The sequence below is a fragment of the Talpa occidentalis genome, unplaced genomic scaffold, assembly GCF_014898055.3.
Source record: "Talpa occidentalis isolate TD23 unplaced genomic scaffold, MPIMG_talOcc4v2.1, whole genome shotgun sequence".
Taxonomy (NCBI): domain Eukaryota; kingdom Metazoa; phylum Chordata; class Mammalia; order Eulipotyphla; family Talpidae; genus Talpa; species Talpa occidentalis.
The window spans coordinates 83,788,790-83,806,062 of record NW_026555331.1 but is presented as its reverse complement, the minus strand read 5'-3'; the positions used below and the strand labels follow the sequence as shown (position 1 = coordinate 83,806,062).

Here is a 17,273-nt window from a genome sequence, read left to right as displayed (position 1 = left end):
AAGTACAGTAATTCCTACATGGCCGAATTTATATATTACGGTCAGGAAGATTTGTTATAATTTGTACTCAAAAAGTTGGAACTTAGATATCTGAAATCCTGTGGCCTTACCAAAATGGTCATCATTTGATATATTGAAATTTTCAGTGACCTAAAGTGAGGATTGAAGGACTCTGGGTCAGATCAGCTACATACTTGGGCTTTCGGGGTTTTTGTGGTTGGCTTGTATAAGTAGTGTGTGTATTTTAGAAATTAACCCTTGCCAGATGTTTGATGTGCAGATATCTTCTCCTAGAGTGTAGACTACCAAAGAGAGCAGGGAGGAGGGGGCAGAGGATAGGGCATAGGCATAGGAAGTTTAGTGGCGGGTGAGGGAAGCATATATACTCATATGGAGGACAAAAAATGTAACACCAAAGTTACATAGATACGTAAATGACTGAGAGAGAGCAAAATGTAGTAAAGCAGAAATAAATGGTATAAGTAAAAACTAGATTCCAGAATTAGACACTCTTCCTAATTAAAAGCAATAAATACCTATTGAATTTGCCCAATAATCTTCTAGGAATGATTGCCTTAAAATGCTTGTTAATTTGATATTTGTTAAACCCCATTTGTTTTGTGCACAGTATCATGGTAGGCATTTGCAGGTATAACCATGGATATAGTTGGGTCCTCACCCGCAGGAGCAACCTCCTTAGGACATTCTTACAAGGTATGGCTTTCAATGGAGGTCAGTTCAGGTGGTAGGTGATAGCATCACAACTGGACTTTGTAAGATAAGTAAAATTTCTGTGTGTGGAGAGGAGAAATAAGAGCTTCCCTGATTAACAGGACAGTGTCAACATAGCCACAGCAAGTGTTAGAGGACATATTTGTATAATTGAGTGGTACTCAAGGATAGGCAGCGATTAGGGATATCTGAAGAGTTTTTAAAAAATGGAAAAAATGACAAAGAACTCCAAAGGCCCCACCATGGAGATAAGGCCTAGATATCTGTGTTTTTCTAAAAGCCCTGTGGATGATTCTGGTGCATAGTCAGAATTGAGAGCTAGTAGTGTGGTCTCATATTGACTAGGCTGTAAGGGGTGTGAAAGTGCTATGGGAGATGATACTGGGAAAAGATATTGGCGCCAAATGAAAACCAAAGTTTTGGTATTGTCGGTTTGTTGGTTTATTTTCTTTTTTTTAATTTCCATTACATCACCGCTGTCTCTCCATGAGATATATCAACCAGATATCCCTTAACAAAATATGATCCCTTGTGTGAATTCAAAGCAAAGCATGCTAAATGCGCTGAGGAAGAGAAGCCAGTCAAGAAACTTGTTCCAATTAGATATTGCTGTATAATCCTCCCACTCCTGAAACTTAAAAGGACAGCCATTTAAATATCACTCAGAAACCTGTGGGTTGACTGGGTTCAACTGGGCATTTCTCCATGTGATATCAGCAGGGGCGCCATAAATTGGGAGATCAATTGGGTTTGCATCTTCAGCATGGCTCACTCACTTGACTCTCAGCTGAGAGCTCAGCTAGCACTATTGACTGGAAAATCTCCATGGACTTGTCATTGCATAGCAGCTGGATCCAAGATAAAGCATTCAAAAATGCCCACACAACCAGGCTTCTTATGATCTAGGTTTGATAGTCTTGAGCATTACTCCCACCATATTCTGTTTATCAAGCAAGTCATTAAATCAGCTCAGATTCAATGGAAGGTCAGTTAGCTTCACTCTATCCCTTGGTGGGATACAATTTCCTTCATACAGAGAAGGAAATTGATAGCAACTGTTTTTTAGAGAATTTCTGTTCTTCAGGGGGCTGGAGGAGGGAATTGGATGAAAACGGGAGGGAAGAGCACAAGGGACTATGGTGATGGTGCACAGATGAATTGGTGGGAATTTCACAGGGACTATACCGAGATCATAAAGCATACATGGTGTAAAAATGAAGAATGATGTAAGAAATATATAAAATAAAATAAAATAAAGCATCCAGTACTGTAGCATTAAAATACATAAAGCAGAATTTTGGGACGTTTAGAAACTTCCCGAGAAAACATTAAATGAGGATAAAAGAAATCTGAATGATATAAAATGCATATGTTGTAGATTTATATATTAAATTCCTTATCTGACAATATATACCTTCATTTCAGGCATCCATAAAGACTGTCTGTACACACACACACACACACACACACAAGCACTTGACTATACTGTCATAAATCTGAGATACTGATAACGTTTTCCTAACCTCACAACCTGGCAAGTTCTTAATATTTTATTTGTTTTCTGAAAAGAGCAGCATAGATGGGGGCTTTCTTATGATTTCCCACATTGTCATGATGATGAGAGCAGTTTTGATGCATTCTGGGTGTTCTGTAGACCTCAGCAGTAACTGGAATTATCTCCTGATTTTCTAAGAATGTTGAATTGAGAATTGAGGAGAATCATTGCCATTCCCTGTTCTCCATGTATTCTTTTAAGCCCCTTGAGGAAAAAAAAAATTAACATTTTTTTGTTTTAAGTCTGCTTGATTTTCTGAAATGCATTTTGTCATCCTAGCAAGACACACAATCTGAGGGGAGAAACCAGGTTGTGGGGATGATGTAACTTCCTGGGCTGTCAGTAGTGAGTTCTACTCATTTAGTGCTTCTCTCTCAGTGTCCTCATATGATTTATAGCAATTCTTTCCAAACTGGATCTCGGCATGAAACCACTCAGAATGAGGCATTTAAGCGCATAGCCATCGTCCTGGGTAACACTCAGATCTGTTTGCCATTGCAGGTCGTCACGTTGTGGTACAGAGCACCAGAAGTCTTGCTTCAGTCCAGCTACGCCACCCCTGTGGATCTCTGGAGTGTTGGCTGCATATTTGCAGAAATGTTTCGTAGAAAGTAAGAATACCTTTTGTGTTACTCTGTCTTCCTTGGAAAGCGACTCCTTGGGTACTGGATTATCTAAGTGGCAGTATGATGTTTTTGTTTCAAGTAGGGCCATGATATCCAGGTGCATCTGCTTCAGGCTGCCACATTCAAGCCTGCCCTGAAACCTCCTTCTCAGTCCCTACAAGGTAGTTTTGTAGCTTCTAGCTCTCAGGAACTCCAAAAAGGAACACTCCATTGCTCTTAAAATTTATATTGTTTTTATAGTGGTGCTAGGATGTGGTGAACATGAACCATATATTATATTATGTTATGTAATGTTATATATTGTTCTAGTGAAGAAATATCCTCAGGGTGGACTTTGCTCAAAGGAGGGGGGCCAGGCTATTAAATAATTTTGATGGTGAGAATTGTTGAAAAATTTGATTGATTAAACTAAAAATGATTAGGCAAAAAAGATTTCAGCATTGTTTCAGAATACTTTAAATGCTGTCATCTGGAGGAAAGATCAGACATACTTGGGCACTCTACAGAGCAAAACTAGTTGCTGAAATGGGGTAGGGTATTTAACATTTATCTGAAAAGAATATTGGTGTTTGTGAAAATAATGAATTCTCATTGGATGTCCAAGGAGAGGGTGAACCTCATCATATCAGGGGTATTTTCAATGACTTCTCGCTAGATGACCTCCATGGCCACTCTGATGCTAAGCATCTGTGATTCGTTTGTTTGAATTTCAGGTCACAAGAAATAACCAAACAATATAATAAAGATCTGCCAGGAAAATAATCCATATCTCAGTACTAACTTCAGCCTGGTCAAAATTAAACAGGGAACTTAAATCATAATCTAATCTTTCTTTGTTTTCTATTTTTATTGCCATGGGAAAATGTGAGTTGGGAAGCTGAGTATACTCCCTTTGGAACTGTTATGTGACAGTTCAAGGTGTCAGTCATTGCTATTTTTGTTTATTTGTTTATTTTAACCAAATGAAGTTTTGGGTATGTGAAAAATTTTTGGCCTATTTATAGAATTCAACAGAGTCATCTTGGATCACAGGAAGGTGTCATGGCAGGGAGGTCAAAACATACAGGAGTTTCATGTAGGCCTACCTTGTGCCAAGTGCAGCACCAAACCTTTTCCCTTATGCTACCATTTTATTCCTCATAGTAACTGAGCTGCGATGGTAACTATGTATCAAGCAGCTATAAAGTATCAGGGGCATGAATCCAGAAGTCTTGTGCTATTTTTCTACCAAAAAGGGAAGAAAGAGTAAAATATCGAGTTCAGCTCCAGTGTTTGCCAAAGAGGTTAAATAAGTGTTATTCAAAATGTGGTCCTTGAATCAGCAGCATCGGCCTCACATAGGACCTTGTTGGAAATTCATATTCTCAGATCCATCCCAGACTGAATGGATCAGAAGCTCTTGGGCTGGGCCTTAGCAACCTGTGTTTTAAGAAGGCCTCCAGGTAACCTTCATTCATCCTCCAGGTGAAGAATCTCTGCTTGGATGATAGGATCACCCAGGACTGGGCAGCCTTTAAACTAAACAAAGTACAACTCCTAGAACTCTCCCTTGAGATTCTGATTCATTATTGGGATGGGATCAAACATTCCTGTTTTTAAAGTACCTCTGGCAATCCTTTTCATCAGAAAAGCATGGATTTCTTACTGTCACTATTGCAGACTGGGACTTTAAGACAGTCATTCCAATTCATCCCAAGAATAAGTGGGGGCAGCTAAGGGTTGATGAGAGAAATGTTGACTGGAATTCCATTCATGTGTCTAGAATTGTCCTCAGATGTAAAGATAGTGCTTCTGTTATAAGGGGAGAGGCGATCAGTTATTTTTCAGTAGTACAAGACTTGAGCACCAACCATATTGATGATAAAATCCATTATTTTTTGAAAGATATTAAGAAATAAATTTTAAGATACTTACTAGTGAATATCATTAAGCATTCATTAGTAAGGGATCTGCTGTATTTTTTAACTATAGGTAGTCACCACCTATGGAACAACTGCAACCCAAATTTTCATTTTATATTAATATGTGTACATATATATATATATATGTACACATATATTTATATTCACATTGTTCCACTGAAGTGGTAGTATAATTCTGCAATCTGGTTTACAGAATCTTATATAAACTGAAACTTTTATATATATATATATGTAATAAGTTTGCACTAGTTCATCATAACCTATTTTCTATTTGTAATACTTTACTGTGGGAAATTTCATTCTGTGTTTCCATCTAAGATGACAAGAATTCACCTCACTCAGTACCAGGTCCAGGAAAGGTAACTCAAATGTTGGAGACTCAGATTAACATTCCTCTGAGGATAGCAGCAACAGTTTGCTGGCAAAGTGAGATATTGGATAGAGAGAAACCCACTGTCTCTTTATATGTACACGAAAGGCAGCACCCCCTCTCTTAGAGAGGTGCAGATGTAGTAAATTGAGAAATAATTGCCTGTCAGAGGAAGCAATATCAGAATCCAGGCATGTGTGCCTTTAAGGCTGAAAGAGAATGAACATGGGCCAATCACACACCCTTCCTGGGGTGGGTGCGCTGTCTTCTAGGTAGTTCCTGCCTATTTGGCTGTGACCTTGAATATGGCCATGGTATCTGACCCTTGTTCCTGCTAGTTCATGTTTGGTATTTCCTATGATAACACACCGATATCTGAATGTGCATGCTTCTTACTTTCGCCAGATGTCAGCCCCTGGCTTGACCTGACTCCAGCTTGACTCCTGATTCAGTGTTGACCAACCTGTTGCAGTGCCCAGTGGAGAATTCACAAGCCATGGATTCTGAAAGCAGACTCCCTCCTTACCTAGCTAACCTTCCTAACCCTAAATCAGGCACACATGGCACGTGTCCACTCTGGATTCCTTCTTGTTCCTAAAACAGTGGTTCCCAATTTTTGCCCTCTCGTTTACCAGCCATGTGGTTTTTGACATATATTTATGACAGCTATACTATTATTTACCTTTTTTTTTCCACTAGGAAAATCAATGTATCTGTTTCTGCCACCTCAGCCTAAGCAAAAATATATAAAATCACAGGTTGATGAGCCCGTTGTTTGCTTAATACATGCTAAAATAACTATATTACCACTGAAATTACTTTGAAAATTAGTTTAGGGCCTCCCCTGGTGGCGCAGTGGTTGAGCTCTGGGCTGCGAAGCTGCCCGCAGCCTCTGCAGCACTGGTGCAATCCCACCAGCAAGGGTCCCACATGGCATGCAGACCTCTCCTGCTGTGCTTGCTACTCCCCTCAGCAGTGTATTTCGTCAGTCTGCCTGTTCTGTTCCCCGCTCTGGCTCTAGTGAATTCTCTCACCCTTCCGCACTTCTGACTGTACCCAGTGCTTGGATAGATAGATAGATAGATAGATAGATAGATAGATAGATAGATAGATAGATAGATAGATAGATAGATAGATAGATAGATAGATAGATAGATCTTTTAAAAAAAAGATTAGTTTATATTTGACCCCCAAAATCATCTCACATAACACCAGTGATATATGTCACACTTTGAAAGCCCTATCACAAGTGTTTCATTCAAGCTACAAAAATCTTACTAAGTAACTACTATTTACAAAGCCCCTTTCTAGAGGGGCAGCTTAAATCCTGGTGGAGAAGAGAGATATTGCATGGCCAGTTCATTGCTAACCAGACCTGGGACAAGAGCTCTAAAGAAGTTCATCCACAGTGAGTGGGTCTAATGAGAAGACTATTTCCAAAGAAGGAAAGGGATTTCTCAACCAAAGGCTAGAAGTCAGGCTTATTCTTCCTTGCAGTTCACATTCTAGTTGTCAACACTGAGAAGTAATCATTTATGTTTCAGCAAGGCTGACCACCCTCTATCACCTAGGGAGAAGAGAAGCTGAGGGAGTTAACACTTGCCTGTCATATGATAGATGCGGGCCAGGCCTTCCCATGCTTTATCTCATTAAATCCACATTCTGAGGACTATCGTGCAGGGTTCCCAGATGACAAAATAGAGCCTTCCACAAGGAGAGTAAAAAAACTTGTCCCTGGGCACACAGCCCTTAAATGGCAGGTCTGCCCCAACTTTTGATTTTTCTGCGCTGCCCTTAATGTTGTTTGACCATTTTTTTTTTTCCTGGAATGTTCTATGTGTTATTACAATGTAGTGGCAATGATATTTCAGAGAGGTCAAGAAGCAAAACATACACATAATAGCTTTGATTTCCGATCTCTCTTATATTATGAAGGTTGACCAGTTATCTGTGATACTATTAAGAGCAATGTACCTCCTCTTCTAAAATAAATATCTAAGAAACAGGAACACAGTACAAAGAATCTTATGGCAGATGGTTGACAAAGAGCCAGAGAGTTTAATACCATCTGTCACTATTATCTGGGTTTAATAATTGCCCACACTGACCCACAGAATGGTAAGGACTGGATATTTTATCTCCTTCCTTTAGCTCTTTGTCCATGGTAATCCATTTTTACTCCACACTGAGTTATATTTTAATAATAAAAAATATTACTCTGAATTTGCTCGTAGACAACTAACCAGCTTGAGGGTTGGAGTGAGGTGGGATCAGATGGGATAGACAAATGGGTGAGGTAAATTGATTTTTAACTTAATAACAAAATTAACTCTCTAGGTAGCTATTGGTCACTGTGTGATCCTAGTCAGAGCTGTTGTCTGTGACTTAAAAGTTATGGGGTTTCCCAGGTATAGCAAAGTAATAAAAAGAAAATACAAATATAAAAAATAAAATGTGTTACTAATTCTTTGAATATGGAGATTGTGGTAAACAGATAGTAATTCTTAGAAACTGTGAGTTGCACCTGTACTGATCCTAGCTAAGAAATGCCAAATGCTACCAGGAAGAATATAACAAATAGAGTCACTGTTAGAAGGAAACAGACAAGGCTTCATGATTCTCTCACCTATGTGAGACAAGCCTCTCTAGGCTTGTCATCATTGATTTCTATGAATTAGACTCCCAGTAACTGAGAATCTGACAGTGAAACTGTCCTTTGTGGTTGCGTGGTCTGTGAGCAAATTTATATAAAATGTCACTGAGTGCCTTGCCAATTTTCCCATTGGCTACTGTATTGGTGTTTTCCCATAAGCGAGCTCTCTCCTCGGTAACATCAGCCCGTAACTGGCCGATTTGAACACCAACACACTCCCAGCCCTGGACTTTGAGAGGAAACCAGGCCACTCGGCTGGTCGTGCAGATTTCTTATTGCTTCTCTGATATTTTCCTAGACCTTTCTTTCCCCTCGCCCCCAAATCACCAACCAAATGATGAGCAAAGGAAATACCCAAGATGGTACCCAGGAAGAGAATCGATTTTGGTGAATAAAGCAGACAGCATTCTAAATAAAAACAAGAAAAAACTTTAATGTAATCAATATTGATTTCTCTTATTCTTAATGTGTATCTTGCTTAAATATGAATCTGAAAAATAGATACTTGTTTTCACAGCATTGCTGAGAAGTCACTGTCAGGCCTGAAACTTTCCCTATTGGGGTAGCTGTGCAGTCTTCCAGAAACCCAATGCAATGCATCCTGTCAGGTGTCCTGGGTCAGCCTGTTGGTAGTGTTCTCTGCAGACTAGGTTTTATCTTTTTAGCATCCTTCCTACCGTTTTGCCATCATGTCCTTCACTCAGCTTCTGGTCATTGCTTCCGTTTAACTGACAACCACTGCTCCCTGTCGTCTTCCTGCATTTCTACCCTTGACCTGAGCGGTGCGCTCCCCCCTTCTCAGACTGGCAGTCCTGGTCTGTACAAGGAGGTGCCCTGCTCCCCTGACCTTTCCCTCAAAGTCTTCTCTTCAAGGTAACTAGAACCTGGCCTTTGCCCCTCAATGTTCTGTTCCCCTGAGAAGGGAATTGGGATATGTTTGGCCATCTGCTGCTTGGGGACATTATTCTGCCAAAGCCTCTCCACTTCTTTTTTGCAAACCTCCTGGAGTCCCCTCACTCCTGTCTTAATTACATCACCTGTCACCTTCATAACAGTCAACATTTGTTGTTTTGTTTTGTTTTTTAAGCATGGAACACAACAGTAGGGAGAAATGTTCCTGATGGACCTCTCTTGCACATAGGAGGAGAAAGCATTTGAGGGTCCTGATGGACTCCAAACCTCCACGACTTTAGTCACACTCTCCTTGTCCCCGGGTCTGTACTTTAGCATTCAGTGACCTTCTGATGGACTGAGGTTCTCTGCTCACTTTTCAGGGACACTGCACCTTAGGGGACATCATCAACTAAATACTGCACCATTAAAAGGAAGGTTCTGCTCACAGATGGAAATAAGGACACCAGAGCACATGCTTGTTCAGCATTTGCCATGTGGTGTGTCCCCTCTTGTCTGGCTCCCTCCCTTACTCTCTGCTACCATTCCCTTCCCTTTCATCCCCCACAGTCTTAAGCCCCACTTGACTCCCACACTCCCTACCCAGCAGCCTCATTGCAATTAATTGGAGTGAGTGAGACTACCCAAAGTGAGCCCCTCTGCTCCTTTCAACTCAAAAATCTCTTTCTCTTCGCTTTCTCTTCCTTCTCTCTCATTTCTGAGAATGATGCATTACCCCTCTTACAAGGCAAATCCCTCAACCTATGCTCTTGATCCTACCCTGCTTCTAAACTCCCCTTCCATCCATCATCCTTTTCTGACTTCTGACTTTTCTGACTTCTACTAGTTCTCATCTCCATCCTGGAAAAGACCTGCATTCCTCCTTTTATGCCCTCAGTCTTTCTGCTTTCTTTCCCTGCATGATCAAACTTTTTAAAAAAGAACTGTTTTTAAAAGAACAGTGACTCTACATGCATCCTCCACTTCTTTACCACTTGATCATTACTTAATTCCTTGCAGTGATAAAAATAATACTGATTGGGTACTTGCTGTGAGTCAAGCACATACTCAGTGCTTTAGAACATTTCATTTAAATCTCAGAATAACATTACAGGGTACTGTTGTCATACCCATTTTACAGGCAAGAATACTGAGGCCAGAAAAGGTTCAGTAGTACAGAGTGCCACAGCTAATAGGTGATGGGGCTCTGAAACCAGGCATATCTGATCACACTGTCCTCCCAGCACTTAGTATCTGTAGCATTTGAATATTGTGACCATTTGGTGCAGAAACCCTCCCCATCCTTACTACTAATAAAGAGCACTGCTGAGGGCCTTGCATCTCTCCCTTTTACAGACTCTTCTTAATCTCTCTTCTCCCAAATTTAGTTGTTCCAAAAGAGTTGTGTCTAGATCAGATACAGCTGACCCAAAGATGGGTTCCAGAGCCACCTTTCAGACCCCTGAGGGACTGACTCTGCACCAAACACCTGTCAGAAACCTTAGCTTCACCAGCCTCCTCAAACCAGCCATTCCTTTTACCTTCTCTTTTTCTTTTTCTTTTTGTTTTTTAAAGATTTATTTATTTATACAAGAACCAGGGTACAGGCCAGATGTGCGGGAGGGTGAGAGGATTCACCAGAGACAGAGCGGGGAGCAGAACAGGCAGATGACAGAAATACACTGCTGAGGGGAGCAGCGGGCGAGACAGGAGAGGTCTGCCATGCCTTGTGGGATTCTCGCCGGCTGGCTGGGATCGAATCAGCACTGCAGAGGCTGCGGACTGCTTCACCGCACAGCGCTCAACTGCCTGCGCCACCAGGGAGGCCCCTTCTCTTTTTCTGTTAATGGAATCCACAGTTACCCACCTGGGTCCTTCCTCTAATCTTAGCACATATTACTCTAGATTATTCAAGATGAGCTATATTAGCAAATGTGACCCACCTTTGGCCTAAGGAGACTTTTCTTCCTTATGACATTTGATCTTCTCTTGTCCTGGGTGCCCATCGGCCCTCTCCTCTTCCAAAGCTAAATCCTAGAAGTCATCTCTTTGGGGAAGAGATGTTCTGCACCCTGATTGCTCACACACACACGTTTTTCTCAGCCACCCTCTGTGCATGCCAGTTGTCCATTGCAGCTACAGTAATGATGTGGTGGGTGGAGAGCAGTGTTTTTTCTTAGGAATCTGACACCTGAGTCTGTGTTCCAGTTCTACCTCTAGCCAGCTCTGTACTAAAAACAAGCCATCAACTTCTGGAGTTTAGTGTCTTTATCTGTAAAATGGAGAGACCAGATAAAATATCACATCCATGGTGTTCAAGCTGTTACAGAGACCTCAGATCCCCTCCACTGTGTAGTCCAGGAATTCTGCCCAGAATTCTACCCAGCAGGAAACCTTTCTCCATGCTTCGCTTTATTCAGAGTAGCTTGAGTTCATCTTTGTTTATATTATTTGGCTTTTGGGATTTAAAATGGTTTTACAACACAGGAGCGAGTAAGGCCAAATACACTCCAACTCTAATGTTAGTTGCTTCTGGGGAGAACCATGACTTAGTCATTTCTGAAACTCTTACCATATCTAGCATAGCTGATACTTGTTGACAGAGCATAGCATACATCCTTGTGTATGTTCCTGAGCATTTATATACATTATTCAGTTTAATCCTCCAGAGTAACTTGCCCAAGTATCCTACATCTGCTCATTGACAGAGCTTGAACTCAGAGCTGTATTACCTATGACAGGTAATAACTATATATAACCTATGAGCTGTAACAAGCTACCTTGAAAAGTTAGACAGGCATAAAGATACCAAGTCGCAGTATGGGGGGTGTGTCTGTGTGCACGCACACATGCACGCGCTGTTTCTTGTGGAATATCTATAAAGGTCTAAATCAGCTCTGTCCAATAGAAAACATACTGTAAGCCACAGCATAATTTTAAATTCTCTAGTAGCCACATTAAAAAAAGATAAAAGAGAAGCAGGTAAATTTTAATAATATTTTGTTTAATACAGTATATCCAAAATACTAATATTTCAACATGCAATAAATATATATGAATGAGTATTTTACATTGTTTTCATACCAAGTCTTCGAACTCCAATGCTTGGTCTTGCTTACAGCCCCTCTCAATTCACAAGAGCCATTTTTCAAGTGCTCAGTGACCATAGGAACTGTGTTAGACAGCACAAGTCCAAACCATTAAAAAAGGAAAATTAAAGAATAGAAAGTTTGCCATTTATTGAGAAGGGAAGCGCAAACAAGCCAGTTCCTTTGTATACCTTAGCCTCCCTTATTTCTAACTCTTCTGTCTCTGAAGTTGTTGTCTTTTCTTCACCTGAGCTAGTGGTATTTGGGTGCCAACCTGCAAGTATAAAGTGTTTGTCAGCACTGGTAGATCTTCACTGTGCCCTCTTTTTAAAATGCCTGCACCTGGGAGCCTCAATCTCTGTGATCTCTCACTCTGCATGCAACTTTCAGAAACTAGAATTGCTGAGGGAAGAAATAAGTTAGAGGATCTAGAAGCCAGTTAGCTTTATTTAAAAAAAAAAAAAAAAAAAAAAGGTTTTTTAACCACAAAGTAAAATAGTGTGGTTACAAAAATGCCAATTGTACAGAAGTATAAAAAGTCAATATTGTCTTCCCTCTACTCCCATCCAAAGTCTACTTCCCAAAGATAACCCTGTGGATATACTTTCAGATCTTTTTTTATTGCAAATCCAAAAGTGTGTGTATTTATATATATGTATAAGCACACAAGCACATCTGTAAATTTCTCTGGCAGAAATGGGTTTACACTATATACTTTTCTGAACTTCCCCTTGTTCACTTTATTTGATTATGTCAGTTCATAGAGACACAATTCGTTTTTAAACTGCTGATAATTGTCAGTTCTTATATTTCATAATTGAACTAATTTCCTATTGATGTATACTTAAGGATTGTTTGATTCTGGTCTTATTGCAAACAATGTTGCAGCAAAATCCTCATGCTTATTTTGTGGCACATTTGTCCAAGTATTTCTGTATGGTAATTTCCAGAAGCAAAATTACAGGATCAAATAACATGCATATTTAAAATTCTGCTAGCTAAACCAGATTGCCTCCAACAAACTTCAAATAAACTCTGTAAAGGTGGGAGGTGGAATTGAGATACTCAAAGATTAATAAAAGTTGTCAAGAGTAAAGCAAGATGAGGACGCTTATGTAAGACTTGACTACCTCTTCTTTCAACTGTTTAAAAATATCAGGAGGAAAACATAAGTGAATATGGTCTTTTTATAAAAGCTGCTGTTAAGCTTGGTTGGAAGCCTAAGAGACTTCTTTCAACTGTAAAATTTACTGTGGGTTTCCTTTTTATCAGTCGGGTGGCGATAGGAAAGGAATCAACCTCTTTTTGTCAGTTAAAAAAAAATTATCTTGAGATAAAGTCCCAAGCAGTTTTTCAGACTAGTTTTTTCCAGTGCACAGACAGCATGAAGATCATTCTGCAGTGCTCGATAGTGCCTGGGCTTGGAGAATATTGTATATTGAGTCCTGATCTTCCTTGCAGGCAAGATAAGGAGCGTGGGCCTTTTCTTCCTTCTCCATTGCCAGACTGCTTGCATTTTTACTCCCATGTTGCCTTCTGTGTCTATTCATTGGAATAACATCAGCCTTTGCATTAGCCCTTTTTGATAGGAAAAGAATCAGTCTTAATAGTCTCAGTTCGACCTTGGTCATAAATTCTCAGGTCTTCCTATTCACTTCTTCAACCATTGATCTAGATAAAAATATTTGGCTTAGGGTAAGAAACTGCTCACTTTTTATTATAAAACACTGACAGAGAAAGTAGCTATTTTTATACATTGCAAGCCAGTTCTCAATCTAACCTTTCGTGGGTGGCAAACATCTCATCTTTGTCACCTGGCTCACCTGAATGTGAGGTGCTTCCTAGCCCTACCAGAATAAAAAGTACCAGGCCTGTACAAAGTTATTTCAGCTGGAACTTAAACTTCTGCTTTGAGTTGAGACTCAACTCCATCAAAGCTTAATATGACATATTTGTTGTTTCATAACATTTATGCACATTTACTAGAGAAGATGGTAAGTGTAGTGAATGCTACCAGGTATTTAAGTTATATTTAAACTCTTGAGCTTTTATTCTATTCATAATTTTCCACATAATAGTACTAAGTCATTAAATTACAACAAATGGTAAGATGTGACAAAAGATTCTACTTGGTCTTGTCCTGAAATGATAGTGACAATCTGTTGGTGACTCCATGTGGCCCACTGCTGTGGGCGGTCTGTGTCTGTCTGATCCCCATGCTCTGTTGTTGTGCACTGAGTTTCTGCCTCCCATCTGGTCTTCCCATGGTGGCTGGAGTGACTTATGTCTGATAAGGCCCAGTACTTGGCTTAACTGAGAAGCACTGGGCATTTTTTTTAAAAAATAAAAGCTATTTCCTAGTCTTCTTTCTTCCCTCCCTTTGTCTGTTTTTCTCCTCTTCCCTCCCTCCAGACTTGCCCTCTACCTCTTCTGTTCCTCTGTCTCTTTCTCCTCTCTCTTCCTGCCAGATTAACCATGGGAAAGACAGAACACTACAAATGGCCTTCTATATATACCCTTCTCTTATAATATGTGCTAGTATGAGTCTCTGATTTATAGCTCCAGTTATGCTGGCTAAATTAAATTTACAAGGACTAGAATTTACTCAGAGATAGGCTTAACAGGCATTGGCTATTTAGGGGAGAGAGGGGAGCGCATGTGCATGCACCAATGACATTTTTATAAAACCAGAAATCTAGTAAATATATTTCTGAATCTTATTTTCTTATAAACATTTTATAGAAAGTCTTAATATGGGAAAGAAAACTGTGGCAAAGACAGCTGCAGGCTGTCTTATTTGCTGTAGGCAGTTTTATTTGCAAACTGAAATATTGCAAGAGACTATTCAAAATGGCAGGTCTCACTGGAAATTAGTTTTTACCATAAACTGAATTGGATACTACCAGCTCTTCTGTTATCACTGGCACAACTGGAGTTTGCTGGACATTCTCAGTTCAAACCCTAGGAGAAGATCCAAAACTTTGAAAGTCACGCATCAGAAGCCTGCCAACTGTGTTTGTGCCGTGTTACCCAACTATTTAATTGGTAATAATTTGACATTTTAATATTAAATATATTCAGAAGTAATTTGGAAGTCAGATATTATGTCTCTTTTGCGGGTCAGAGTTATACTGAATTCTCTAGGTAGTGGCATACAAGAAAGTTACTTGCAAAGGCACTCAGTTAAGTAGTATGCCACCCCAGTTAAACATGACACTGAATCAAATAGTCTTCATTTTTCCTCTGAACTGCCACCTTTTTTACTAATTCCATATTGACAGCTTCTTATATTACCTCAGTGAGCCCTTAAAAATAATCATTTAAAATACTAGTTCCTTTTTTGTTTAAAATGATACCTGTCTCCATTTCCTACCAAAAAGACAAAGCCACTTGACATAAAAAAATAAGTCTAGCAAATGGAATAATTTTAAAAATTATTTGAAAGTGCTCCTATCTAGCCAAACCAGGTTAAAAAACGCAATTTGGAAGCTAATGTTTGTCGCTTGTTCGTTGAAATGGTTAGAACTTTTTTCCCCCTCTCATCCCCTTGTTTCAGAGATACAAAGTTGGCTTAAGTTCAAAAAATAGGCAACTGGTGCCTCCCTGGTGGCTCAGGGGTTAAAGTCTCAGCACTATCAAGCCATCCACAGCCACTGCAGCATGAGTTGGATCCCTAGCCAGGGAGGTGACCCACATGGCAGAGCAGACCTCTCCTGTCTTACCCACTGCTCCCCTCAGCAGTGTATTTCAGTAAATACTCCTGTTCTGCTCCCCACTCTGTCTGTGGTAAATCCTCTCACCCCTCGCACCTCTGGCCTGTACCCCAGTGCTTGTATGCATAAAAAAATAAAAATAAATCTTTAAAAAAAAATGGGCAAATGTTCCCACCCCTGTCCCTATTTAAGATCCCCACAGTGTTGTTGATTCACCTCTGCCATCAGTTTTATATCTCCTTCTCTCTCAGGTACCAGAAAAATATGTGTGAAAGGGATCACGGGGGAATGAGAAAATGGGATATGTACTAGGTGGAGACATGAGAGCAATAGTGGATGAAACTTACCAGATATAAAATTGATCTGAGAGCTATTCAGAGAGCATCTGACATTTACAGATCAAGTTCAAAGGAATGTTTACATTGTATTGACTACATATTATTTGAGTAGAAGAAAACAAGCTTAAGAAAAAAAAAGTGTGACTTTTGAAAAAATACTACTAAACAAGGCAAATACTATTATCCAGAGGACTAATATATAATACATCTAAAACCCTGAAAATGACTAACAAATGAGAAGAAAATTTCTAGAAATCAGACTCACTCAAAGACTCACTCAGAGTAGAACACATACTCTGTAAAACAAACAAAAGACCACAAGAATTGAACATTTAAAATATAAACTAGAATAAGAGATGAAGAGGTTGTGGAATTATAAGGAAATCAAGTACAGTGACACAAGTGAAATCTGATAGGAGGGAGTTAAAAATTAGAATTACTAATGAAAAGGACACAATTGACAAAGTACCACAGAATGTTGAGGGAAAGATAACAGATTTAAAGTGCTGAGGAAGTGACGAATATGAAAGCTAGAGATGGGTATTTGGATTAAGAGATGATGGTTATGACAAGCAGTAATCAAAAATAGAATTAGGGCCTCCCTCGTGGCGCAGGGGGTTAAGGCACAACCTGTGAAGCTGTCCGCAGCTTCTGCAGCATGAGTTTGATCCCCCGGCCGTCCAGAGAGCAGCCCACATGGCAAAGTAGACCTCTCCTGCCTCGCCCGCTGCTCCCCTCAGCAGGGTACTTCGGTCGATCTACCTGTTCTGTTCCCCACTCTGTCTCTGGTGAATCCTCTCACCCCCCACACTTCTGGCCTGTACCCCAGCTCTTATATGCATAAATAAATAAATCTTTAAAAATACATATATATAATTAAAGGAACATGTCCCCAGACTGAGACATGAGTATGCGGATTTAAAGATCTAACACCGTTTTGGAGAAAATTACTGAAAAAAAGACAACAGTAGTTGGGAATGCTTAGGACTGTGAGTATGGAAGACTCAGTTTGGATCAGCCAAAGAATAAGGAATTTATTGGCTACATAAACTGTGATTCTAGATATAGGTGAGCTTCAGGATTGGCTTAATCAGAAACTGCAGTTTACATTTCTCTAAGTCCCCTTTCTACATTTTGTTGTCTTTGAAGATTGTCTTTTCTCATGGCAAAGTGCTTCTAGTAGTTGTAGATTTCACATCTACACACCTGGACACTCAAAGAACATGTTCTTCTAAACTGAGGCTCCTGACAGAAGTGCTAAGATTTATCCTTAGGACTGCTTATCACATGTGCCTATACTTTTGCCAGCATCTGAGAAATGGAATTTGGTAGCCTGTTCTGTGACAAGGAAAAAGGGGAAAAATGAGTATTAAGAAGGCAACTT

General features: G+C 39.9%; 1 protein-coding gene across 3 annotated transcripts in view; it reads left to right on the top strand.

Annotated features, from left to right (window-relative positions):
* CDK6 (cyclin dependent kinase 6) overlaps nt 1-17,273 on the top strand; it is a 225,163-nt gene that overhangs the window by 151,177 nt on the left and 56,713 nt on the right. For all 3 annotated transcript variants that reach the window (XM_037507918.2, XM_054692343.1, XM_054692342.1), the window contains exon 5: nt 2,789-2,898. In XM_037507918.2, the coding sequence (XP_037363815.1) occupies nt 2,789-2,898 (110 nt within the window). The remainder of the gene's footprint in view (nt 1-2,788; nt 2,899-17,273) is intronic.